General features: G+C 42.6%; 2 protein-coding genes and 1 long non-coding RNA gene across 6 annotated transcripts in view; all 3 read right to left on the minus strand.

The window, feature by feature from the left end:
- Window positions 1-2,952, minus strand: part of Daglb (diacylglycerol lipase beta) — a 28,761-nt gene extending 25,809 nt beyond the window's left edge. Inside the window, exons 1-2 of the mRNA XM_071605643.1 lie at window positions 2,776-2,952; window positions 1,227-1,378 (exon numbers count right to left, since the gene is read on the minus strand). Of these exons, the coding sequence (XP_071461744.1) occupies window positions 1,227-1,378; window positions 2,776-2,870 (247 nt within the window). The 5' untranslated portion in view covers window positions 2,871-2,952. The remainder of the gene's footprint in view (window positions 1-1,226; window positions 1,379-2,775) is intronic.
- A 3,914-nt stretch (window positions 2,953-6,866) lies between these two features.
- LOC139702970 (uncharacterized) lies at window positions 6,867-20,324 on the minus strand. Its single transcript, XR_011705528.1, has 2 exons — window positions 17,940-20,324; window positions 6,867-8,163 (listed from the first exon to the last, which is right to left on the minus strand). It is a non-coding gene; the product is annotated as an uncharacterized lncRNA (long non-coding RNA).
- Window positions 20,325-21,119: 795 nt separating this feature from the next.
- Window positions 21,120-27,421, minus strand: part of LOC139702969 (putative sperm motility kinase W) — a 30,921-nt gene continuing 24,619 nt past the window's right edge. For all 4 annotated transcript variants that reach the window (XM_071605779.1, XM_071605776.1, XM_071605778.1 and 1 more), the window contains one exon: window positions 21,120-22,617. In XM_071605779.1, the coding sequence (XP_071461880.1) occupies window positions 22,144-22,617 (474 nt within the window). In that variant the 3' untranslated portion in view covers window positions 21,120-22,143. The remainder of the gene's footprint in view (window positions 22,618-27,421) is intronic.

Genomic DNA, 27,421 nt, shown 5'->3' on the forward strand with positions numbered 1-27,421 from the left:
CTTCAATCCAGACCCAACAGATCCACCGTTTTACTAAATATTGAAATACACAGAGCTCTGTTTTCTATATATTCCCATCGTAAATGAGTGCATGCTCTGCTTCTTAGTGATCTGGAGCCCTAAGATCTTTTTCTTATGAAACACTTTACTAACACCTGTTTCAGCTGGTCATTCCTAACTGTCAGGACCTGCACTCTATCACCCACTGTATAACTGTCCTTCCAGTTGGCCATCCACAACTGGACATATCTCACTGGTAGACTATAAGTTTAGCACATGCAAGGGCCTGGGGTCAATCCCCAGCATCCAAAAGAAAAAAAAAAAAAGGATAATCTTTATATAATAATAATTTATAAAAGGATAATCTTTATATAATAATAACATAATCTTTATAAAGGATAATATATTTTTAGAGTAGACAATTTTCCAAAACTGATATATAAAAATAGCCAGTAAGCACATGAAAGGATGGTCAACACCATTAGTCATCAAAAAATGTAAATCAAAACCATGAAATACCATTTCCTGCTCACTAGGATGCCTATAATCAGAAAGTCTGATAATAATGTGTTAGTGAGGACAGGAAATTAGAATGCTTATACACACTGATGTGAAAGCAAAAGGTGCAGCTACTCAGAAGTCTGGCAGAAGTCATGCCAAAAGGTTAAACTTAGAGTTACTACTTGACCCAGCAACTCCACTCCTAGGTACACATCTGAGAGAAATGAAAAGACACATCTACACAAAAACCTGCAAGCAAATGTTCAAAGTAGCATTATCTGTAGTAGCCCCCAATGGAAACCCAATGTTCGCCAACCGTTGAGTGAGTAAAATGTGGTCTATCCTTCAATGTAACCTTATTCAGCCATAAGAAGGAATGGAGTACTGAACGTGAATAACATGAATGAACCTTGAAAACATTATGCCAAGAAGCCAGACCAAAAGGCCAATTAAGGACAATTCTACTTCTGTGATGTCCAGAACAGGCACATCTATGGAGACAGAATGTAGACTAGTGGATGCCCAAGGCTGGGTGAACTTGGGGGAAATAAGTGACTATTAATGGGTACATCTTTTGGAGATGATAAAAATATTCTGAGGTTGATTGTGGTGATAGTTGCACAATTCTTGTGCACTTTAAATGGGTGAGTTGCAGAGTATGCAAATTTCATTTCAATAAGGTTATTTAAATAAAAAAGAATAGGTAACAAATAGGAAACTACTACCTTTCATGCTGACACACACGATGGCCGAAACAGTACATATAACAACCGCCAGAAGGACCATGAGGACGATCAAGTAACTGCTGAGAAGAACTCCTCCAGCACAGTCTAGCTTCCTTCTGTGCATGACATACAAGGTCAGAACGCCAATCCACCTGTCCAGAAACAGGGAGGGTCAGAATTGGAATCCAAGGAGCAGCTTTGTAAAACATGATTCAAAGAAGTAAAGAAAGTTAATATTTTTCAAAACAAGGCTGACTGTGAAATACAATTTTCATCAATAAAAGATCAAGCAAGCCAATGAAAGAGCATGGCTTTCTATACTTTCCATGCTTATACCATTGTTCTTATTCTGTGCATGCTATAATCCATTTAAAGTCACAAATAAGCAAATATAATGTGAGCTGCTGGTGGAAATATGCAACTGGTAAGCCAAAAATTATGTTTGCTAAATTACTAATGAGAATTTGTACATTGGTGGTTTAACAACAAGCACACTATAATCTGCAGTGTGTAATTCAAAACCAAGAGGGAAGGAACTAAACAGAAATGCAAAGATGTTCATGCTAAGCACAGATAAGACAGGAAAGGAGAAGTCCTGTGGCCCTGTGACTACAATTTTGTAATTCAGTGCAGAACAATGAAAGACAGCACTGAACACCACAAAGTAATAATGACCCTGACCTATCCCTAGAGGTATTTTAGCAGAAGGCTGCGCAACACTTGGCAAGATTGCCTTATTACATAGATTCAAGCCCAGATCTTTAAGAAGTAGAACTTGGGGGCTGGGGATTGACCTCAGTGGTAGAGTGCTCGTGTGAGACCCTGGATTTGAGGCCCTGGGTTTGAGTCCCGGGACCACCTGGAGGAATTAAAAAAGAAAAAAGAAAAGAAAGAGGAAGGGGTACTGGACTAGATAACTGCTTTCTTCAGTTTTGCGAAATCAGGCCTTCATGTCTAGAAATAACAGGGAAATGACTTCAGAAAACCTGGCCCTGAAAACTAGAAAGTTCCTGGGAAGTAGCTCATAACTCTTGTTTTCAAATTCCTTGAGAATCTACTGTTTGAGAACGATGGTATTACTCCTTGCCCACACCCTTTGCGAACTGACTTCATGCACCAGTGTCGCTTCCCATTGGTTCCACACTCCGAAAGACAACACTTGAGGAGTCTTTCTGCCACCACCGGCTCAAGAATGCAACAAAGGGCATTATTTTCCAACTTTCGTCTTGCAGGGGCAGGAGTTTTGCTCTCCCACGCGGAGTTAGGGAATGAAGCAAGTGCACCTGGCTCGAGAAGGAGAGCTCCAGGCAATGGTATTTGGTCTGCAACGAGGACCCCGCTCCCGTGTGCCAGGTCTCAGCGTTGCAACCGGGCGCTGCTCGTGCCCTGTAGCGCCGACGTCCTGGCCGCGCACCTGACCCCGACACCGCCTCCCCTGTCCCGGCCTCTGCGGTCAGCAGGCTGGTACTTTTGTCACTGTCTCCAGGGACAGCGCGCCCCCAGCTCCTCCTCGGCGCGGTACAGTCGCCCGCAGAGCGGCCGCCCTTACCACAGCACTCGCAGGAACAGCTCGAAGAACCCAGGGAAAACCAAGTCGTCACTGGCGATGGCCCAGCGCCGGCCGAAAAGCACCATGCCCGGCATGGCGCAGGCCCAGCAGCGCACCGAGCAGCTCCAAACCTTCCGGACTCCGCGGGCGAACCGACCCGCGACTCCGCGCAGGCGCCCACGAGGGCGAGGCCTTGCGCAAGCTCGCTCCGACCCGAGGCGCACGCGCAATAACCCCCACGTCGCGCCCCCCCCCCCCCCCCCCCCCCCCGCCCTGCGGCAGTCTGCGCCTGCGCAGGCTGGCCGACACAGCTGATGGATGTTTACTTTTTAAAAATAATACGGAATCTTATTTCTAAAATGAACAATCCAGATCAAAGTATAGCTCCGGAGAAGGCAAAGGACCCTCATACCTCTTTTTTTATCGATGAAAATGTTTCATTTATAGAGAAGTTGGGCAGCACTTAAGGACTTACCAGGCATCCTTTTTTTTTTTTTTTTTGGTACCGGGATCGAAACCAGGTGCACTTAACCACTGAGCCACATTAACCCTCTTTATATTTCATTTTGAGTCAGGGTCTCGCTAAGTTGCTGAGGCTGGCTTTGAGCTCGTGCTCCTCCTGCCTCAGCCTCCCCAGCTGCTGGGATTACAGGTGTGCGCCGCCCCGCTGGGCCCTACCAAGCATCTTTAACAAGGGATAACATCCTATCGTTTTGTCTCATGACTTTTGGAAAAATAAAGATCTTTTTATATTATTTTCTGTTCTTTTAGGTTTAACTTCACCATTTGCACGTTGCAGGAAGCAGTCTAAGAGACGTGGCATTTCATCATGAATTTGTATTAACTTGGAGAAATTTATCTTAAATCTTTGATTCATATTCCCTCCATTTTCCCGTTTGGGACTTGATTTTCTTGATTCGGGTAACTTCTATGATTCAGATGAAATGAACATCCTTGCATTTAGTGTTTTCTACTCTTGCCTACTGTTTTCCCCAGGTGATTGTTCAGGATTTTGAGTAGTTGTTTTTCTGAGAATTCTTTAAAATCCTGAGATCTTCAATTATCAGATTGTGAAGTAAATAAATCACGTTTTTAGTTTCAGGACACAGCAATTTCCTATGACAAACCCATTTATTGTCATAGAAACTTTATCAGATGAGTAAACAGGTTTTATCTTTTCATTGTATTTTGGCAGAGTCAAGTATAGTGTTGGTTAACTGAAGTCTAAAGACTCACACCTTTTAAGTGCCTGAGGTGAAAGTAGGACAGATTTGCACTGTATATTTTAGTATTTGTTATGGCTTGAATATGAGTGTACCACCCAAAGCTCATAAGACAATGTAACCCTGTTCACAGGTGAAGCAATTAGATTGAGAGCTGTTACATGATCAGTGGGTTAATCCACTTGATGAATTAAACATTTGAAAGGATTGCTGTACTGGTGTTAACTGTAGGTAGGTGGGGCATGACTGGAGGAAGTGGGTCACTAGGGGTGACCTGCCTTTGGAGTGTGTGTGTGTGTATGTGTGTATGTATGTGTGTGTGTGTATATATATATATATATATATTTTTTTTTAATATTTACTTTTAGTTATAGGTGGACACATCTTTATTTTATTTTATTGTGGTGCTGAGGATGGAAGCCAGTGCCTCATGCATCTAGGCGAGCGCTTTACTTCTGAGCCACAATCCCAGCCCCTGGGATTTATATTTTGTCCCTGGCATCTCACCCACTCTCTGCTTCCTGGCTGCCATGAATTGAGCATCACAACCACCAGGATATTCTGTTTCACCTGGGGCTCAGAATAATGGAGTGGCAGACCATGGGCTGAGACCTCTGTTATCGAGAGCCTGAAATAAAAATTTCCTCCTTTAAGTTATGCTTGTCAGGGATTTTGGTAACAGTGACAAAAAGCTGATTAATAGTTTTATTAAAAATTATCCTTGGGTTGGGCTGGGGATGTGGCTCAAGCAGTAGCGCGCTCGCCTGGTTTGCGTGCAGCCCGGGTTCGATCCTCAGCACCACATACAAACAAAGATGTTGTGCCCGCCGATAACTAAAAAAAAATAAAAATAAATAAATGTTAAAAAAAAATTATCCTTGGGTGGGATTGTGGCTCAGCGGTAGAGCACTACAACGTGCTGGGTTCAATCCTCAGCACCACATAAAAATAAATAAATAAACAAACAAAAAATCAAATAAAGGTATTGTGTCCAACTATAACTAACTAAATAACTAACTAAATATATTTTTTTTAAATTTATCTTTGCTTTGTCATTTAAAACGATTAGTGCTGTGTTGCAACTTGCTTTTAAATTTGCAGGTATAAAAGCAGGCAATACTTCAAACTTGCATGATAAACACCTAAAGAACCTATGCAAGATTCCTCACCGTAGCTGGGCAAGGTGATATACACCTGTAATACCAGTGACTAAGGAGGCTGAATCGGGAGGATCTCAAGTTTGAGATCAGCCTCAGAAACTTAGTGAGATACTGTCTCAAAATAAAAACTTCTTTAAAAAGGTCTGGGGGGCGGGGGGGGGCTGGGGTTGTGGCTCAGTGATAGAGCACCCGCCTAGCACGTGTGAGGACCTGCGTTTGATCCTTAGCACCACATAAAAACAAATAAACAAAATAAAGGTATTGTGTACAACTAAAAAATAAATATTAAAAGAAAAAAGGTCTGGGGGAAGCTGGGCCTTGTGGTGCATGCCCATAATCCCAGCAGCTCAGGAGGCTGAGGCAGGAGGATAGCAAGTTTGAGGCTAGCGTCTACGATTTAGGCTGTAAGCAACTTAGTGAGACCCTGTCTCTAAATAAAAAAATAAAGAGGCCTGGGGATGTGGCTCAGTGGTTGAGCACCCCTGGGTCCTATCCCCAGTACAAAAAGGGCTGGGGATGTAGCTAAGTGGTATAGTAGGGGTTTGAACCCCAATAATATAAAGTATACTTACATTGTAAAGGTTAACTCAGATAGGTGGGAGGGCCCATTCTAGGCAAGTGTTCAGGGTCCCTGAAAATTCCACATCTGACCACTAGAGGGCAAAACAACAAAAATCCCTGGTGAAGCCCAGACCTGGATTCCAGCTCAGGTACCCTCCTTAATAAGATGTCATCCTAATTGACCACAAAAAAATGGTGGTGACATCTTAGCCAATTTTATTTTCACTTGGGAATAAGGACTACAGGAGGCTTTCACATGCTGAGGTTCCAAATCTTGTTCTGTGTATGGTGCTTTACAGTGAGTGACCCCAGTTTGTGTTATTTACATGCATGAAGACAGGTATAAACCCCCTTTCCCCCAGTCTGGGCAGCAAGTGGTTGGCTTGACCTACTGCCACTGGAATTCCCACCCTTCCTGCATACTCTGAATTGTCCAAGGAGGATGAAAACAGACCACACCCACTAAACCAAGATTAGGATGCTGAGAAAAAAATGTAGACTGCTACATAAAGCAAAAACATGGAAGCAATGGGCTGGGGTTGTGGTTCAGCGGTACAGCGCTTGCCTGGCATGTCCAAGGCCCTGGGTTCAAACCTCAGCACCCCATATAAATAAATAAAATAAAGGCATTGTGTCTAACAACAACAAAAAATTAATATTAAAAAAAACATGAAGCAAAAGGGGAAATAATATGAGGATTAAACTATGCGATTATGCTGCCAATTCAGAAAGCTGTTACGATCCACATAAATAAACGTACAACTCTTCCAGCTCCTTTCCCCCACAAGACAATTTAAGGCAGGAAGTAAAAATACTATATCCTCCCTGTGGTAAGCACTGTTAGTGTTCAACACTTTCATATTGATGGTGGATCAGGTAAAATCAAAGTCATATACTTATGCATAAATCGAAGAAGTGTTACAAATCAATATAATGGCAAAATCGAGAGGAGGAATTCTAGTATTTCCACAAAATAGAGAAAAAGTTTTCCAGATAATGTGAAATGCTTGCAGGCTGAAAGAGCTTTTGCTATCAAATGAAAACAAATCACACCAACATAGAATGTTTAAAAGTCTAATTCGACAGCATATAAATAAATAAAATAAAGGTCCACCAACAACTAATAAAAAGTCTAATTAATAAAAAATTCTGTGTTTATTAAAGCATTTTATTTAGGATAATAACATAAGTCATGCAAGAGCTCAGTTAAAAACAAAGAATATTAGGAATGGTAATTGGTGCTTTCAATTTAAAAAGAATTGTAAATCACTTTACTATCCAATATTGATAGGAAAAATCATTAGAATCTGAGTATGGACATGGTTGTGGCAATCTTTTGGGAACTGCAAATGAAAGTGATAGATAAGTTGTGCTCTGTTTCTCAGAAAAGTAGGGTCTCATATCCAAAGTAATCATTACAGTCCCTCCAGTCACACTTGGATAGCAAGCAGTCCAGAGCCCTTGCCAGTGAGTTCTTTGGAACTCTTGGGGAAGTCTTAAGGGAGAAGAGCAGGCTCCTTTGGCAACTCTTAGTTGACACCCCATCTACATTCAGAACCTTAAAATTTTGGTTCTGAGGGACTTGCAAGTCACCAACACTAACCTTAAATGTAGTGTTGTGATGTCCACGGAAGGATTTCCACGGCTGGCGGAAATAAACTTGGACAGATGTACAAAATTCAACATACTGTCTCAGATTTCAAACAAATATGACTCATCTTTTGGCAAAAAATAAATGTAGTGGAATTCAAATTTGATAGATGTTAGAATAGATAATTTACCAACTGCCAAGAAGTACGATTTCATTGTAGACACACTCAACCTTCAAGAAGTTTTTTTTTTTTTTAAAGTCTGCACTTACTCATTGTAAAATCATGACTTTTGAAACTACCCCAATTAAACTGCACACTGAATTTATTAATACAGAAGGGTATGGAAAACAACAACCCGCAGGGAGAAAAGGAAAGTAATGGGCTCTGGACTTTCACAATTTCCCATTCTACAACTATTTCTCTGACTGCCCAGCCCACATATTCTGCTATGATTAAGTGTGTATGATTAAGTCTCACTTAACTCTATAAAAATCAGATCCCTATTGTAACCAGTTGCCATTTTCCTCCTGAAAAAGTGCCCCTCCGTTGCTTAATAAAGCATAGGGGGGTCCCTCAAGATCTGTCCCCTTGTGTGTGTCTGTGTGTGTGTGTGTGTGTTTGCTTTCAAATACAGCATTAAGTTTCTTTGTGTTAAAAAAAAAAAAAAGATAAGGCAAGATGCATTGGACAGAAATCTTCTGGTTCTTTTCCTCTGCATTCTTAAGGACCACTGATGACTGCAACAAGAGTTAAGTTTCTGATTTTCCACATTGAGCATCTGGTCCCTTTGCTGTGGTAAGAATTGTGTCCCTGGACATTGATGGTCTTTGGCACTTAGGCTGGCAAACTGAGCTAGAATTGCAAAGAAAGGGGAGAAACAATCGGTTACTGAAGTTGACAAGCTCAGTTTCTTGAGCTAACCCTAAACGTGACCTTGGTGAGGCATGGCCACAGGTGTTCTTTTTCGTTTGTGTGTGCTGTTTTTTTTTCTTTTGCAGTCGAAGCGCATTCGTTGTGCCATCTGGAAAAGCCACGGTTTCGGTCTTCTTTCCTTTCCTTGGAAAGCAATGCTGGGCATCTGGAATAGCCTAGACTTTGAGGGGGAACTTCTTCTAGCATCTTGGTTCAGTGAATAGGACACATTCTCTCCTTCATGTCTCAACTGGTGGTATTTCATCTCAATGCAGGTGATCAGCATTAGAATGGCTTTGCACAGTGCCATCTGTCTCCCCCACCCACCCCGCTTTGGTACTGGAGATAGAACCCAGTGGTGCTCTGCCACTGAGTCATATCCCCAGCCCTTTTTAATTTTTTTTTGGGGGGGTGCTGGGATTGAACTCAGGGCCTTGTGCATATGAAGCAGGCATTCTACCAACTGAGCTATGTCCCCAGGCCCCTTTTTAATTTTTTTATTATGACACAGGGTCTCACTGTTTGCTGAGGCTGTCCTTGAAATTTTGATCCTCCAAGCCACTGGGAATACAGGCATGCTCCACCATGCCTGACAACAATGCCTATCTTATTGGCTTTTCCCTTGATGGATCCTCTTCAGTTGCTCCATTCACTCAACCACCCTCCCTCTCTTAAAGTATCCATCTAGTTTTAAGCTCATTCCAAATGTCATCCTTTCCAGCCCCTCAGCATTGTTCTCTCTCTCTCTAACCCATTCACATCTCATCTCTGGCTCTGTTGTCGCCTCTCTTTAGCTTTGTTTTACTTCTGGCTGATACTCTGCTTTATCTGCTTATTCCCAGCTGCTCCCCTATTCTCTGATGCTCCCATCTCCCAAGGTGCCTTTCTGCAGTTGTTGAGGGGCTGCACTAGTAGCTCGCTTCCCTCCTCTCTGTGCCTATCTGTTTAGCAGCTTGAGCTCTTCCTCACTTCATTCTTCTCAGAACCTGTTCTTCATTTCTCTTCACACTTTCTATTTCATCACAACCTTCTGGATCGTCCTTCTGTTATGTAAAACTGGAATTAGAGGTTGTGGAAAAGACTGTGATAATGACTTAACTAGCAAACTCTACCTTTCCCTGTGTGTCCCCCTCCTTGGACCATTGCCAGGAAGGCATCTCCTGTGAGACGCTTCCTGATTTCAGATTTAGGATTTCTATATAGTTCCCATAGAACTTTCTTTCTTCTTTGTACTCCTCAATGTCCTCCTGTGTTTCCTGCTTCCAGACTCTAATTTAGGATCTGCCACCTTCTCTGTTGTTTTCCAACATGAAAAGCAATTAAAAATTCTTTTTTTTTTTCAGGTAAGAAATTTGGTCAGTTACCCAGAACCCTGTGAGTGAACAAGCAGTCCAGACTGACATGATCACATGCATTGTGAAGATGCAAAGACGTTCATCTTTATTAAATTTCCCCAAGAAATGTGCTGTGTTCTGCCAAAGCTCATAGCACATGACCTCTTAAAATGCACACTTTCTTTAAAATGATAGACGTGTCAAAGCACATTAAAGAACGGCTGCTTAATGTTCACAACTCAATAATGAAGACCAAAAATCAAAATTTGTACTGAGGGCTAGGGATGTGGCTCAAGCGGTAATGCACTCGCCTGGCATGCTGGATTCGATCCTCAGCACCACATAAAAAAATAAAATAAAGATGTTGTGTCCGCTGAAAACTGAAAAATAAATATTAAAAAATTCTCTTCTCTCTCTCTCTCAAAAAAATTTGTACTGACAAGAATTTGGGTTTACTTCCACTGAGCTAGAAATATAATACACATATAAGTATAATAGCTCAAAAAAAAAACCTCTCTTAAAAGTGAAAATATTTATTCATTTTATATTTTTTAAAAATTGTTCTAGTTATTTATCATGACAGTAGAATACAATTTGACACATTGTACACAAATGAGCACAACTTCTCATTCCTCTGGCTGTACATGGTGCTGAGTCACACCAGTAGTGTAATCATACTTGTATATACAGCAGTAATGTCTGTCTCATTTTCCGGTCTTTCCCATCTCCACCACCCCGCCTTTCCCCTCACTCCCCTCTGCATAATACAAAGTTCCTTCATTCTTCCCTACTGCCCCCACCCCACCCCCACTATGGATCAGCATCCACTTATCAGAGAAAACATTTCGTCTTTGGTTTTCTGGGACTGGCTTATTTCACTTAGTATGTTCCATCCATTTACCTGTAAATGCCTTAATTTCATTCTTCTTTATGGCTGAGTAATATTTCACTGTGTATATCACATTTTCTTTATCCATTCGTCTGTTGAAAGGCATCTAGGTTGGTTCCATAGTTTAGCTATTGTGAATTGAGCTGCTATAAACATTGATGTGGCTGCATCACTGTAGTATGCTAATTTTAAGTCCTGTGGGTATAAACTGAGGACTGGAATAGCTGGGTCAAATGGTGGTTCCATTCCAAGTATTCTGAGGAATCTCCATACTGCTTTCCATAGTGATTACACCAATTTACAGTACCATCAATAATGTATGAATGTACCTTTAACCCCATATCCCATATAGGTTTTTGGCACCTTTGTCTAGTATGAGATAACTGTATTTATGTGGGTTTTTCTCTGGGTCTTCTATTCTGTACCATTGGTCAATGTATCTGTGTTGGTGCCAATACCATGCTATTTTTGTTATTATGGCTCTGAAGTATAGTTTTAAGTTCTGGTATTGTGATGTCTCCTGCTTCATTTTTCTTGCTAAAGATTGCTTTGGCTATTCTGGGTCTCTTATTTTTTCAAAGGAATTTCATGATTGCTTTTTCTAGTTCCATGAAGAATATCATTGGAATTTAATTTTTTTTAGTTGTAGATGAACACAATACTTTGTTTTATTTTTATGTGGTGCCAGGATCAAACCCAGTGCCTCATGCATTCTAGACAATCGCTTTACCACTGAGCCATAACCCTAGCCCCGTCATTATGATTTTAATAGGAATTGCATTAAATCTGTACAACAGTTTTGGTAGTATGGCCATTTTGACAATATTAACTCTGACCATCCAAGAGCATGGGAGATCATTCCATTTTCTAAGGTCTTCTTCAATTTCTTTCTTTAGTTTTCATTGTAGAGGTCTTTCACCTCTTTTGTTAGATTGATTCCCAAATATTTTTTTGAGGTTATTGTGAATGGGGTATTTTTCCTAATTTCTCTGGCAGTGGCTTCATCGCTTATATATAAAAATGCATTTGATTTATGGATATTGATTTTACATCCTGCTACTTTTATGAATTCATTTATTAGTTCTAGAAGTTTTCTGGTGGAATTTGTTTGATCTTCTAAATATAGAATCATCTCGTCGGCAAATAGTAATAGTTTGAATTTATTCTTTTCCTATTCGTATCCCTTTAATTTCTTCCTCCTAATTGCTCTGGCTAGAGTTTCAAGAATGATGTTGAATAGAAGTGGCCTAAGAGGGCATTCTTGTCTTCTTCCAGTTTTTAGAGGGGATGCTTTCAATTTTTCTCCATTTAGAATGATGTTGGCCTTAGGCTTAGTATAGACAGCTTGTACAATGTTGAGGTATATTCCTACTATCCTTAGTTTTCTAGTGTTTTGAACATGGAGAGGTGCTGTATTTTGCCAAAAGCTTTTTCCTCTTGTTTTTCATAATGTGGCTACTCTGGACACACTCTGGGGGACACCAGTAGGCTGAACTATTGTCCTGTCATTCTAGGCTCCTCTCCAATGGTCTTGATCCACATTTCCAACACCCCTCTCCTACACGTCTACCATGATTGGCGATGCCACTGGTTAGGGCTCTTTGTTGCTCTAGGACCAAGGTGGGCACAGTCCAGACTCCTTGCCCCTTGGTGCTTCTGTCCCTAGGAATGTCAGGGTCCCCTAGTACATGTCTCCCAGGACCAGCTTTCCAGACTCCCTGGGATGTGATGTGCTGTCTTACCTGCTTCTAGTCTCCTGAACCAGAAATCATGTGCTTGTGGCTGTCCCCAGTCACTATATGGTTGTTATGGTTTAGATATTATGTGTCCCCTAAATCTCATGTCTGAGACAATGCAAGGAGGTTTAGAAATGAAGTGATAACCCAATAAGTGAATTAATACTGATAGGAATTACTGGGTGGTAACTGAAGGCAGGCAGGGTGTGGCTGGAGGAAGTGGGTCCCTGGGGGTTGCTTTTGGGGTTTAGATTTTGTGCTTGTTGAACAGACTCTTTATCCACATCTCTGCTTCCTGTTAATGTCCAGAACCACCTTCCTCCACCACATTCTGAGCTACAAGGAATGGAGTCAACCTTCTATGGACTGAGACCTCTGAAACTGTGAGCCCCCAAGTAAACTTTTCCTCTAATTGTTCTTGTCAGGTCTTTTAGTCACAGCAGTGACAAAACTGACTAAAACAATGGTCTTTCAGTACATGCCCCAATTTTCCAGATGGCCTGTGGGGCAGGGATGTTGACGCCACCCCTTCCCAGAGCCCACACAGTACCTAAAGCAGATCTAGCACCCACTTAACTTCCGCAGGGCGACATACTCAACATGACCAGCAGATGGCACCAGGGCTTCTGCTAGAGCTGCCAAGACCTTGTACTTTGGGTTGGATGGAGAGAAATCTTAGGTTTTCCCAGAAGACTGTGACAGCCCCTCTCCTGGAGCCACGCGTGTGTATATTCTTTTGTGATTTCTGCCTGTTTGGGGAGATGAGGGATGCTGGCTGATTCCAGTTTCCAGAAGAAACCCAGGATTTTCCAATTCAGAGAGGGTCTAGGGACTGAAGAGAAGGCAGTTTTATGTGAGGCAATGGCAGGAATCCCATGCTCAGAAGCCTAGACCTGGGACCTGGGTCAGCCTCATCACTGCTGGCCCAAGGAGGTGCCTTGGAAATTGCATTGTACAAATGGAGGAGACCCTAGGCTTCCTTTAGCCCCCCAGTACAGACATGGCCCAGTTGGAGCAGGAAAATGCCTGGCAGCCTGGTGAGACTGAGGTCAGACCTGAGGCTGAATCCTGACTCCATGGACAGTGGCGCCTGAAGTCCAGGCACCTTCTAGCATTGTGCCTTTGGGTGACCTTAACGTTTCTCTTCTTCAAAAGTAGTTGAAGGCTTGAAATGAGAGGTCATGGAAGCATGTCCAGCACATGCCATGCATCATGCTCACTGCAGGCCAGTGTGGCTTCCTATCCTGCACACAGGATAGAGCACCTGCTTTAGCAAGACAGTTAGTTTTGGTATAGATCAGAGACATCTGCATGCAGCCCTATACTTACAATGTAGATAATGCACAAACAGACATTTTTAAAAATTTTACCCCACTTGATCATGGTGCACTATCTTTTTGATATGTTTTTGTATTTGATTTGCCAGAATTTTATTGAGAATTTCTGCATTAATGTTCATTACAAATACTGGTCTGAAGTTGTCTTTCTTTGATGTGTCTTTGCCTGGTTTTGGAATCAGGGTGATACTGGCCTCATAGAATGAGTTTGGAAGTATTCCCTCTTTTGCTGTTTCATGAAATAATTTGAAGAGTACTGATATTATTTCTTCTTTAAAGGTCTTGTAGAACTGGGCTGTGTATCCATCTGGCCCTGGGTTTTCTTGGTTGGTAGGCTTCTGATGGCAGCTTCTGATGACATCTTCTATCTCATCATTTGAAATTGCTCTGTAAATTGTGTATATCATCCTGATTCAATTCGGGCAAATCATATGACTCTAGAAATTTGTTGATGCCTTTGATATTGTCTATTTTTTTGGAGTGTAAGTTTTCAAAATAATTTCTAATTATCTTCTTTATTTCTATAGTGTCTGTTGTGATATTTCTTTTATCATCATGTAGGTTAGTATTTTGAGTTTTCTCTCTCCTTCGTTAGCATGGCTAAGGGTTTGTCAATTTTATTTATTTCTTCAAAAAACCAGCTTTTTGTCAATTGAACTGTTTCTATTTCATTGATTTTCACCCTGATTTTAATTATTTCCTGTCTTCTACTACTTTTGGTGTTGGTTTGTTGTTCTTTTTCTAGGGCTTTATGATGTAATGTCAGGTCATTTATTTGTTTTTTCTTCTTTTAATGATTAAGCTCAATGCAATGAACTTTCCTCTTCATAGTTTCCCAGATATTTTGATATGTTGTATTGGAGTTTTCATTTACTTCTAAGAATTTTTTAATCTCCTCCCTGATGTCTTCTGTTATCCATGCATCATTCAATAGCATATTATTTAGTCTCTAGTGTTGGAGTAGCTTCTATTTTTAATTTTATCATTGATTTCTAATTTCATTCCATTATGGTCAGATAGAATGCAGAGTAGTATCTCTATTTTTTTGTATTTTCTAGGACTTGCTTTGTGGTATAACATATGGTCTATTTTGGAGAAGTATCCATGTGCTGCTGAGAAAAAAGTGTATTCACTCATTGATGGATTTAATATTCTATATATGTCTGTTAAGTATTCATTATTGATTGTTTTATTGACTTCTATAGTTCTTTGTTTAGTTTTTGTTTGGAAGATCTATCCAGTGGTGAGAGAGGTGTATTAAAGTCACCCAGTATTTTTGTGTTGTGGTCTATTTGATTCTTGAAGTTGAGAAGGGCTTGTTTGATATACATAGATGCCCCATTGTTTGTCTTGTTAATGTATGAATCCCTTGAGTAGTATGAAATGTGCTTCTTTATCCCTTTTCACTAACTTTGGTTTGAAGTCCACTTTATCTGATTTTAGGATGGAAACCCTTACTTGTTTATGTGGTCCATGTGAGTGATGTTTTTTCCCCATCCTTTCACCTTCAGTCTATGGATGTCTTTTCCTGCGAGATGAGTCTCTTGAAGGCAACATATTGTTGGGTCTTTTTTTTGTTTGATTTGCTAGCCTGTGTCTTTTAATTGATGAGGTTAGGCCATTCATATTCTGGGTTATTACTGAAATATGTTTTGTATTCCCAGTCATTTGGGTTTACTTTTGGTTTTAAACATGACTTGGTTTCTTCTTTGATTGGATTTTCCTTTAGTGTAGTTTCTCCCTTTGCAGATTTTCATTTCCTCCTCATGGAATATTTTGCCAATAATGTCCAGGCTTTCTTGGTGTAAATTCTTTTACCTTTTTTTTTTCATGGAAGGTTTTTATTTCAGCATAAAATCTGAAGCTTAATTCTTGGTTGGCATCCATATTCTTTTTTTTTTTTTTTTTTAGAGAGAGAGAGAGAGAGAGAGAGAGAGAGGGAGGGAGGGAGGGAGAGGGAGAGGGAGGGAGGGAGGGAGGGAGAGAGAGAATTTTTAGTATTTATTTTTTAGTTTTTTTTCGGCAGACACAACATCTTTGTGGCCTTTAAATTTCTATTCTTATTCTGTATGCTAGTGCTGAGGATTGTATGTGGTGCTGAGGATCGAAACCGGGCCACATGCATGCCAGGCGAGTGCGCTACCACTTGAGCCACATCCCCAGCCCAACATGCATATTCTTTCAGAGCTTGGTATATGTTCCAGGATCTCTTGGCTTTGAGGGTCTGGTTTGAAATATCTGCTGAGATCTGAATTGGTCTCCCCCATATGTAATCTGATTCTTCTCTTTTGTGGCCTTTAAATTTCTATTCTTATTCTGTATGCTAGGCATTTTTATTATAATGTGACTTGGTATAGATCTGTTGTAATTTTGCACATTTGGTGTCCTGCAAGCCTCTTCTATTTGATTTTCCAATTCCTTCTTCATGTTTGGGAAATTTCTGTCTTCACTGAGGTTCTGTTTTCCAAGTGATCTAGTCTGTTGATGCTTTCTATTGAGTTTTTTATTTGGTTTATTCTTTCCTTAATTTCAAGGATTATTTTTTTTTTCAGAATCTCTTTCTTGAAGTAAGCTTTTACTCCCTGTATTTGCTCTCTTATCTCTTTGTTGGTATGATCAATGGTTGCCTGCATTTGCTCTCTTGTCTCTTTGTTGGAGTGATCATTTTTGCCTGTATTTGCTTCTTAGGTTATTCTTTAATTCGCAGATCATTTTAATTATGTACATTCTGAACTCCTTCTCTGACATTTCATCTACTGCACTGACAATGGATTCTATTACTATAGTATCTTGGTTTGTCTGGGGCATTTTTCTCTCTTGTTTTTCATGTTGTCTATGTGTCTTCCTCTCTTGCAGTGCAGCTCTGAGGTACTGCAGCTTCTACTCTATAATCTTGTAGAGTCCCTGCAGGTTACTAATACCTCACATTTAAGGGGACGATCAATGTTTATAGCACCCAATGCAACCAGTGTATAGCCATGAATCTATTAGCTTCTATTTAGATACTTACAGTTTTGTTGCTGTAAAGAGAAATGATGAATTTGGTTATCCTCTATCATGAAGCCAGTAGGTTTCCATAAGGGTTTACAGTTTCTAATGAAAGAGAATGCAGGGAGGGGTAGGATGTGATGTTTATGAGGTAGAATGTGAGAATGCAGAGGTATTAGTTTATGGGATGAGTAAAAGATGAATCAAAAGAAGTTGTCTGTTAGCAGGATAAAAAAGATAGGCAACCCCATGCAAGGCTCCCTGTTGCCTCTGCAACAGGATGGTGTCTGTTAGCACACCTAGTAAGGATACCTCTTGTGCAACTGGGCCCACAGGGACCTTGGCAATGGTCTTCCAGGACCTGGTTGTTGTCCCTAGATGGAAATGGCCATATCCCTAGTTGGTGGTGGCAGTAGCATCAAGCCTGTAGGTACCTTGATGTTGGGCTTCCAGGCCCTGGTTGGTGTCCCAAGATGGAAGCTTCCCCATCTAAAGAAGGCAGAAGCTGCAGTGGAGGTAACCCAAAATGGTGGTGGAGCTGTCCCAAGATGGAGGCAAATGCTTTCAGAGACAGGGCTTGAAGGATGGGCTATGTGATGGTGTTTGGTGGCCTGTTCGGTGATGGTGCACTATAGTGTGCAGTGCTGCAATGGGCAGCTGCCTCCTGGCCCTGTCTGTTGTCCCACAGTTGATATTACCATGTGTGAAGGGGTATGTTGGTGGCTGCAGTGTCCCAAGATGGAGGCAGTTTGGGTGGAGCCACATGTTAGTAGATAGGGGACCACAGTGTGATGTTCTTCTGTGCGTGGGCACAGTTTTCTGGGTTCGGGTGAGGCGGGGTGTGGTCTGGTGGCCCAGGCCAGATTAATGTTTTAAGTAATTTAACACATAGAGGATTAAACATTGTTTTATATCAGTATATTAATATTGACCTTAGGAAAAACCTTAAATAGCTTATAACCGATTGTTCCAAGTATAGCCAACTTAGTCACAAACTTGTTGAGATTTGCCCTCCACAAACATTGTATAACTTAGACATGGCACAACTTTTTACTTTCCCACACAAAAGACTTTCTGATCCAGAAACATTTATTTTTCCTTCTACTTTCATGTTAAAATATATTTCCATGCTAGAACCTTTTTATAGCTCTTTCCTGTTGACCCCCATTAAAACTCACATTTTGTAATAATCCTTAACGAAATTTCTGAATTTAGACAAATTACTGCACTTTAATAAGATGAAATACTTTTTTTATAATACTTGAAATGAAACCCAAATTAAATCTCTTGTACTCTTTGCATGTAGAATTACACCTAATAGAATCTTAATTCTTAGTAATGTTGTTTTTAGTGAAGACACAGAAATAAAGCATTCTCAAACCTTTTTCCATTTGCCAATTAATGAAACACATTTAATGTTTAAATATATTACCTTATGGAATTTAAGAAGTCAAGAATACTTGATTTGATATTTAGCAGTTGGTGTTTTAGCATTTTAGCTTCATAAGTTAATCAGATGTCTCCTGTAACAAGCACATTTATAAAGATTAATCCCATTGTTGTTAAATCTAATTTACTCATTTTAAATATAAAAAAGATATCAGACAAGTGTAGTTAACAGTATTAGCCATCTTTTCTCTGTTGAAGACCAATCCTAGAAGTAAGAGAAATTACATTCTAGACATTTTATAGAAACCAATACTTTATTGTCTGAGTACCTACTAAAACTTGTGAGTTAGTAATTTTAAAAATATCGTTAGTCTCATTTGTTTATTATTCAGCATTAAAAGAGAATAAAATCATGGCTTTTGCAGGTAAATGGATGAAGCTGGAGAATATAATGCTAAGTGAAATTAGCTAATCCCCCCAAATTAGCCAATCCTGAATGCCGAATGATTTCTCTGATTTAGGGATGCTAATCCATAATATGCTGTGTGTGGGAGGAGGGACGGGAGGATTAAATGAACTCTAGACAGGGCAAAGGGGAAAAGGGAAGGGAGCGGGCATAAGGGTAGGAAAGATGGTGGAATGCAATGGCCATCATTATCCTAAGTACATGTAAGAAGAAGGAAGTGGCTCTACTTTGTGTACAACCAGAGATATGAAAAATTGTGCTCTATATGTGTAATACGAATTGTAATGCATTCTGTTGTCATATATAACAAATCAAAATAAAAAATAAATTGAACTTTTTAAAAAGTCATGTGATTTTAAATTTAGATCCATTTCTCATTTAAATTTTGATATATGAGTACTCATTTAGCTCTATGCCAATTTGACACCATGTACATGATATATGGATACAAGCACATATGTAGACACAATACAATAAACAGACGTGCACAGATAAATAAAAGAGATGGCAAACAAAGATCTTGCAGTTTTTTGTAGACAGATCTTCATAGGTAGGAGGCAATGCTACCAATGTTTATTAAAGCTTCTATTAGATTTAACATGTTAGAAATTAAAAGAGGGAAAAAAAGAAATTAAAACAGAGCCTATCAGACTTTTACATTATGACTTAAATATAGGGCAGGCCTGTATAGTTGGAAATGCTAGGCATAAAGTCTGACAGACATGGTGGACACTAAAATCAAATGTTCAGGGTCCACTTGTCCTCAATGGCTGTCAGATTTATTCCCAACATCACCATGTCTATGTCCTTCTTAGGATTTTGTAATAGGAGATTTTCCAATCCTAACCCTTGAAAAATTGGCTTTTTGTGATCAAAGAGTGTAAAAACCTCTATAATTAGATAAAATAAGTCTGATCAGAAAAATATATTAATTTAGGTGTGCAGGATCAAATATGAGTTTACCATAAAACCATGAGCTCAAAAATATAGAAATTGAAAAAAAAAAACAAAACCAAGAGAGTTCTAAAACAATGACATAGCTGTAATTACTCTAGTAAAGGAGCATGCAAAACATGTTTATCAGATCAGTGTACTTTTGGGTCAGATTAGAGTCACTCCAGATATTTCAAGAAGGTGAGAATCCAGAAATCCTTAGGTAAAGATTCTCAAGGTAAAGAAAATTTGTATATATGAGAGTAAAAATAGAAGTATTTTTACTCTTGTGCTGTAACATTTAGGAAGGAACTTGTTAAGAAAGCAGGTGGTAGAGTACAAGAACAGATAAGATAGCCAGCTATTTAGGTCCTGCAGTGGCTTGAATTTAAAAGTGACACTTTCTTTTTTTCAGTCTCACACCAATTTTGGATAATCACCTCTGTAGCTTACATTTCAGATGCAAACCTTGGAGAGAGGGGAGGTGAGGGTGTGGGGGAGAGATATCTGATAGAAGGCTAACAAGGGAGAGCTACTGTTTTGAGCTTGAGAGGGAAAGCCCCATAAGTAGGACATTTTCACTATTTTTCTTTAGTAAAATCAGTCTCCTGAGTGGGGTGTTATAGTTTGTGTTTACTCTGGAGACTGTTTTCCATTCCTGCAGTTGGTAATGAGGCCAGGTTTGGATGCAGACATCTCTTTTTCCAACTGTGATTAGGTTGGCAGCAGAAGAAAATGAGACACTTTTTCTGAGCATATGTGGGTCAAACTACTCCCAATTTTTCAGTATTCAGGCTAGTGGTGAACCTGGCATACTGTTGAGAATGAAGGTCCCATCTGAGTCCATCTTGTTGGGATGTCTCTCTGGAAGAGCTTCTAATGGCCAGCAAACCCATCTCTTACTACCTTGCTCTGAATTTGTTGCTGCCTCACCAGTGAGAATAAACAAAGTCCCAGGCTGCCATATGACAATGACCCTGGAGAATTGACTCAGCAGCATGACTGAACTCCTCCTGCCACCATTCAGCTTTTAAATGTGATGACCTACAGGGGAAAAAACTGACCTGTGGTGGGGAATATTCTCCCTGCTCTCTGGGCTAAAGGAACCTCTAGAGGATAAGGGAGACATCTAGTGGTTATTAAATGCTTAATGTCCTTTTCTCAGAGGAGTGAATTGAAAATGCTGCCCTTTTTACAGCCAAACAATCTCAGAAGAACAGAAACAATGGAGAAAATCCCTAAAGCTTGTAAGGGTATTAATATGTGAACACAGGGAACCTAGGCATGTCCTTACGAACCATGCCATGTAAAATGTTCCTTTCTCAACAGCTAGAGTCTGATCAGCTGAACTGTGATAGGGGAGTGGAGGGGAGGGTTTGGGAGGAGTGAGTGTGGGGGAGTGCAGTTTGGCCCCTATGGAAGTGTATGTCACTGGGGCATTTGCCTAGCACCACTTGATTGACCAGTTACCCCAAGATGCACTATTAGGGCTGTTGGGAGATGGCTGCAACCTGTCATCCCCACATACTTTATGGAAGGGCATGAAGACCAGGAAAAGGATTCCTTCTGGCCAAAGCAACCAGCTCAAAGTGAATCAGGTACCCACTGGCTCAAGGGGAGCATCTCCATCTATACTCTGTCAAGCCATTTACATTGGCTTTAGGCAAGTAAGTCCCCATGAACCCTGGCTTAAGGTGAGCAAGTATATACAGTGAGCAGGAAAGGGAGGCACAGTGGTCCAGGTCTTAGAGAGGATGGCTACTGGGCTCTGGCTCTTGCTGTGAGGCCTCTAAAAAAAAAAAAACAACCACCAACAAAAAAACCTGCCTTTTTAAAATCTTTGAAACATCAATTTTATTATACAATTTGTGAAAAAAATTAAGAATAAATTTCTCTGAAAACATGGGAGAAAGGATAAAGGGCAGGGCAGGAGGAAGTGTCCCTTCACATGTCCACACGTGAAGCACATCATCAAGAGTCTCTATGATGTGCTTCACATGTGGGAGCAGAGGAATCTTCTGGTGGATGCAGATGCGCTCCTGCCTGGAATCCATGTGGAGAAGCCTGAGCCAGTTAGCACACCCCACTCCCACACCATAATGTCAACATCCCACACAGCTCAGGGTCTTCTGGCTGTCTGTCAGTTCTGTCCATCTGGGCTGGGCATTTCCACTGGAGCCACTCTGTTTCTGGACACTGGCTGACAGAAGCGGGGTATACAGCAGAGATGCTAGATGCGTTTGGCAATCCTCCTCCTCTCCCTCTTCCAACCCTGGCTACTGTCTCAGAGTTGCCCTGTGGAGGTCCTGTGGGAGGATGAGTGACTGGGCACAGGGTCATGCTGGGGGGCTAGGCTGGGAGGGGGTGTGTCCACATGAGGAAGTGGAGAGGGATAGCAGGCACACTGGCACTTCCAGCAGGCTTCTGCCGGAATTGCTTGGCCTCCGCAGGCTACTGCTGCTCACAGGGAAAGGGAAGGGCAGGCTCACTACAACACTTATTGGGGCCGACCCTGGGAGGATCCTCAGGGACTGGGCGATGGTTGGGCTTCACCTGGAATGTGCAGGACTCCCCCTGGGTTCTCTGGCACTTAGGATGAGGTATGTTGCCATTCTGTTATTGAGTTTCCTACATTGCCATGGATACCCAGGTATTTTAATGGTCGCAACCCATGTTGATCATGGTTTTCAAAAATTGCAGGATCTAGGAGTTTGAGGAGTGCCTCAGGAGGAGGACTGGGTGAAGTTTCCTCACCCTGGGTCAGCCATGGGTGCTTCATTACATAGTCTATGGTGGGCCTCTGCATGGGATCCACTGTGAGTATCTCACAGAGGGAGCTCTGGGGTCCCTAGGAGACATGTGGGGGAATGTCATATGTTCCCTGCTTGATCAGCTTCTTCACCTCCCTATTACTGCTTGCCTCAAAAGAGCATTTTCCTGTGAGCATTGCATAGAGAAGGAGACCCAGGCTCCAGATATCTGCCTGTGGGTCCTTATATTCCTTCTCCTGAATGATTTCAGGGGCAACATGGAGGACAGTGCCAAAGAACCTCTTCAGCTTCTTCCCAGCTGTGAATCCGGTACTCAGGTCAAAGTTGATGAATGTGATGTTGCCGCCAGCATCCACCCCCATATTCTCTGGCTTCAAGTCAAGGTGCACAATGCCCTTCTGGTGGAAGTATTGCATGGCATGCACAATCTGCCTGAACAGTCTGTGGGCCTCCTCATCCTGTATGCCATCATTTTGTAGGATGAGGTCCATTAGCTGTCCCCCAACTGTATGCTCCATGATAAGGTAGATATATTCGTTGGTCTCCATGACCTGAAAGAGGTGGATCACATTTGGATGGTCCAAGCCCGCCATCACATCTGGTTCAGATAGGAAGGGGAAGTTCGAGGCTACTTTTGCCAAGACCTTCACCGCAAACTCTGTCCCAGAAAGGAGATGGTGGCAAGTTTCACCTCAGCAAAGCCCCCTTCCCCAATGTTCTGCAGGACCATATAATGGTCCGTGAAGGTGGGCTCACAGCAGGAGCTTTGAGCATTACACTGCTCTGACTACTCATCCTAAACTGGAACAAGGATGTTAGCTTAAAAAAAAAAAAACAAAAAAACAAAAAAAAAAAAAAAAAAAAACAGGGGCTGGGGTTGTGGCTCAGTGGTAAAGTGCTCTCCTAACATGTGTGAGGCACTAGGTCCAATCTTCAGCACCACATAAAAAAATAAATAAACAAACAAAACAAAGGTATTGTGTTCATCTACAACTAAAACAAAACCAAAACCAAAATAAAAACAAAACCCCCCAAAAACCATCCAACCAACCAACCAAACAACCAGAAAAGCAAAAACAAACAAAAAAAAAACCCCAAATCAAAAAACCCAATATCCAAAGACCACAACCACCAGCCAGCAACCATCAACTACCAGTCAGCAACCATCAACCACCACCCACCACCCACCACCAAATGTGCTAACTATCTGGGAGTCTGACAGGTCACCATCAAGAGCTTCCTGTACTTATGGACCAAAAAACCCAGCTGTAGCCACTCTCTTAAATACTGTAGTTTGAAACTCACTCACAATGGCTCCAGGCACACCTGGGCACAACCCCCAGTGGTCATCGCACTTTTGGGCCTCCAGGACCTTTTCCACTTTCATAATAATAATAATAAAGGACTTGTTGGGAAAAGGTATAACGGCAGCCACACCCCCAAAAAAACCCCAACATGGTGCCCGAGGAGCTTCTCTTCCTGCCTCCCCCTTCCCCGCCAGTGCCAAAAACTCCCGCCGGCACCAATTCTCCCGCTGGCGCCAATATTGAAATCTCGCTGGAGGGGAACCTTAGCCCCAATAAGAACTAACTTCGTGGGCTCTGGAACTGACATCTGGAAGAACTTACCAATAAAATGGGTGACCCATCATTTACCTAAGCCCTGCCACCTCTCCTTAGATCTATATAAGCCCATAGCCTTTTGTAATAAAGTGGAACTCCTCCGGTGATTTGTCTTGTGTCGTTTCTTTCATTGATGCCGAAACCCGGGAGACGGGTGAGCATTTTAACAGAGCCCTGTCTCCGGCTCTGCCGAGACATCTCACCCTCGTCCGCCTTTTCAGACGCAGGCTCCTTACACCCACCACTGATCGGGCTTAGGTAAGTTCCCCTCCTGGCTCGTCACCCTCTTCGGGCTACAGCAGGAACTGCGACCGTGATCGTGCGGCACACTCCTGACGCCCGATAGAGAGACCCCACCCCACTAAGGTTTTTACAGCCGCAGTGGACTCTCTGATGACCTGTTCTCCTTTTGGGGAGTGAGGCTTCTAGGTGCAGGCGAGAGACCCCTCTGTTTCTTCCTTCTCCTCCTTCCGTAACCAGTAAATCCTAGTACTAGGTTCTTTGTGGCCTCCGGCTTTTGCCTCCGGCTTTTTGCCTCCCGAGAGTTGCAGTTCGGGTGACGACCCTCACTGCCTCCCGTTTCCTGGCTCTTCCTAGAGTCTCTTCGGTCCCCAAGGTCCTAAAAGGGGACGCCCTTTTAGCCCTTGCTGATCATTCTGGCCCGAAGATTCTCTCTCTCTCTCCATCTCTTTCTGTGACCATGGGTGCCTCCTTGTCTATACCTGAAACCTCGCCTCTCAAATGTCTAATAAAAAATCTGACCACACTCTCTCACACACCAGATATCAAACCCAATTTCTGATCAAATTCTGTACCCAATATTGGCCTATATATCCTCTGGATAATGGCAATCATTGGCCTCCAGAAGGCTCATTAGATCCAAATCTTCTCCGGGACCTTTTTAACTATTGCCAGCATCTGAAAAAGTGGAGGGAGATTCCCTGCAGTTGAAGGTTTTAGCCTTCTCGAACAGCACCCTGCTCTCTGCTCCTCCTGTTCTCCCTCTCAAGTCCTCCTTGCTTGCAAACCCCTCCTCCTTCCCCTACTTCTACTCCTGACCTCGCGGACTCTTCCTCATTTGACCCGGCAGACGAACCCCCACCTTATCCCTCAGCCCCACCTGCTCCTCCCCTCCTGCCATCCCCTCCTCTTCCTGTGCCTGATCCCATGGATCTTCAGCCTTCCGTTTCATCCCCTTCCCCTCCGCCCTCTTCCGCTGCTGCCTCCACCCCCTCCTCCGCAGAGACATCCTTTTCCCCTCCCTCTTTTTCCTGCCCGTCGCCGACTGCCTCTTTCAGTCCTCCTGTTACCAGGTCTAAGGGACCCCTTCCCGCTCCCATGATGATTGTACCCCTTCGTGAGGTTGCTGGTCCCGAGTGTGTTATCAGAGTACATGTACCCTTCTCCATGTCGGATCTTACTCAGCTAGAGAGGAAGTTAGGCTCATTCACCACTGACCCCACCACTTACATTCGGGAGTATCAATGGGTCCTGAAGCATATAGCCTCACTCATCACGACATTTACATGCTCCTGGCCAATACACTTCTCCCTGAGGAAAGGCAACAGGTCTGGGAACTAGACCAGGCCTATGCTGATGAGAATCATAGAACCAATCTCAACCACCCTACGGGCCCACACGCTGTCCTGGAGCAGGATCCTATATGGGATTATAACACCCCTGGAGGCTTACAGTCTCGTGACCTTTTTGCATCCTGCCTCTTGGCAGGCCTGAAAAAGGCCGCCCGCAAGGTCGTTAATTTTCAAAAAGTGCAGGAGGTCATTCAGAAGAAGGAAGAAACACCTTCAGAATTCCTGGATAGACTAACCAAGGCCCTCCAACAGTACACAAACCTTGACCCAGAAACCCCTGACGGCCATCATGTAAAGCCAAACTTAAGAAGCTTGAACAGGGCCCTGCTACTCCTCAGACCGAAATCCTGGTCGCTTTCAAGGTTTTCCATGGTAGGGAGGACGAAAGCGAATGCCGCAGGCAGAAGGCCGAAATCGCCAAATTCCAAATGTTGGCCCAGGTCGTTCAGGGAAGGTCATCACCACACCGTCCTGATAAGATACCCCCTGGAGCTTGCTTCAAATGTGGTAAGGAGGGACATTGGGCTAAGGCTTATCCTTCACCGAGGACACCCTCCACCCCCTGCCCAAAATGCCACAAGAGGGGGCATTGGGGGTCAGACTGTCCAACAACCCAGAGGGGAGGTTGGTCAGCTGCCCCACAACCCCAGCCTCTCCTGGGCTTGGCAGAGGAGGATTGACAGAGCCCTGGGCTGCTGGGAGCCATTAGCCAAGTAGGTATGACAATTTCCTTGCCAGCGTACCCCATGTTGCAGTGACATTGAATGTAGGTGACCTTGCTCAAGGACCAGGGCGGATTAGGGTGTTCCCGGTTTAAGATAATCGGGTTTAGGGCGTTCCAGTTTAGGGCATTCCAGGTTTAAGATTATTCCTCCTGGGAATAGGGCATATCCTGCTGCCTGAGTTCCCCTTGAGTTCTCACGGGATTCAGACAGTAGATTTTGGAGACAGAAGCCCAGTGAAGTGGATTTGGGCAGAGAACGTGGATTTCCCCAGAACGTGATTGTAGATGGCTGGTGTGAGTTCGGGAATAAAGAGTTGCTGTTTGAATCTACAAGCTGTGTGGTGGCTCGTGATTGTATGCCCAGCCAGACTGCGGCATTTGTGCCCAGCCAGACTGCGGCACTGGGCCTTCCCTCCCAACTATTACCATCAAGAAGCAAGAGACTAGGGTCACCTTCCTGGTGGATGGACACTCCATTACCTTCCTCTTGGATACTGGTGCCACTTTTTCGGTCTTGAGGGAGTATTGGGGTCCTATCACACCCTCGAAAACTCCTATTGTCGGGGTAGGAGGTTAAACAGATTTTCCCTCGGCAACCCTCCCCCCCTTATCATGTTACATGCAGGGATCCCTTTTGTCCTTCACATACTCCTTTCTTGTTATGACCCATTGCCCCCATTCCCCTTCTGGGAAGGGATATACTCTCACTATTGAAGGTCACCATTCACATATCACCCCACACCTCCCCCGCCTCTCATTTCCTCATGATGTTCCTAGGGACAGATACACCTCTTTTACACATTCTCCCACAACTATCTAAACCAGTTAACCCTGAGGTTTGGGACACAACTACGCCCTCTACGGCTAAGTGCAGTCCTGTTCATATTGTCTTATGGGACACTTCAAAATATATTAATCAACCACAATATCCACTTACAACCAGAACCCTCCTCGGATTAGAACCCATCATCCAGGATTTATTACAGAAGGGGTATCTTAGGCCTACACACTCTCCTTTCAAAACCCCTATTCTGGCAGTTAGGAAACCTAATGGGTCCTACAGACTGGTCCAAGACCTTCGCCTCGTCAACTCCTCTGTAGTCCCCAATCACCCGCTAGTGCCCAACCCCTACACCCTTCTCTCTCAGATCCCTGCTACTACTACCCACTTCTCAGTCCTAGATTTAAAGGATGCCTTCTTTTCTATTCCCTTGTCCTCAGAATCTCAGGATATCTTTGCTTTTACATGGACTTATCCTCGCACCCGCCATTCTTGTCAGCTTACCTGGACCGTCCTTCCGCAGGGATTCAGGGATAGTCCCCATCTCTTTGGCCAAGTTCTTTCCCAGGACCTCACATCTTTCCACCCTACCTGTCCTGACTCTACCCTCCTTCAATATGTCGATGATCTTCTTTT

This window comes from Marmota flaviventris, chromosome 19 (genome assembly GCF_047511675.1).
Source record: "Marmota flaviventris isolate mMarFla1 chromosome 19, mMarFla1.hap1, whole genome shotgun sequence".
NCBI classification, from domain to species: Eukaryota; Metazoa; Chordata; class Mammalia; order Rodentia; family Sciuridae; genus Marmota; species Marmota flaviventris.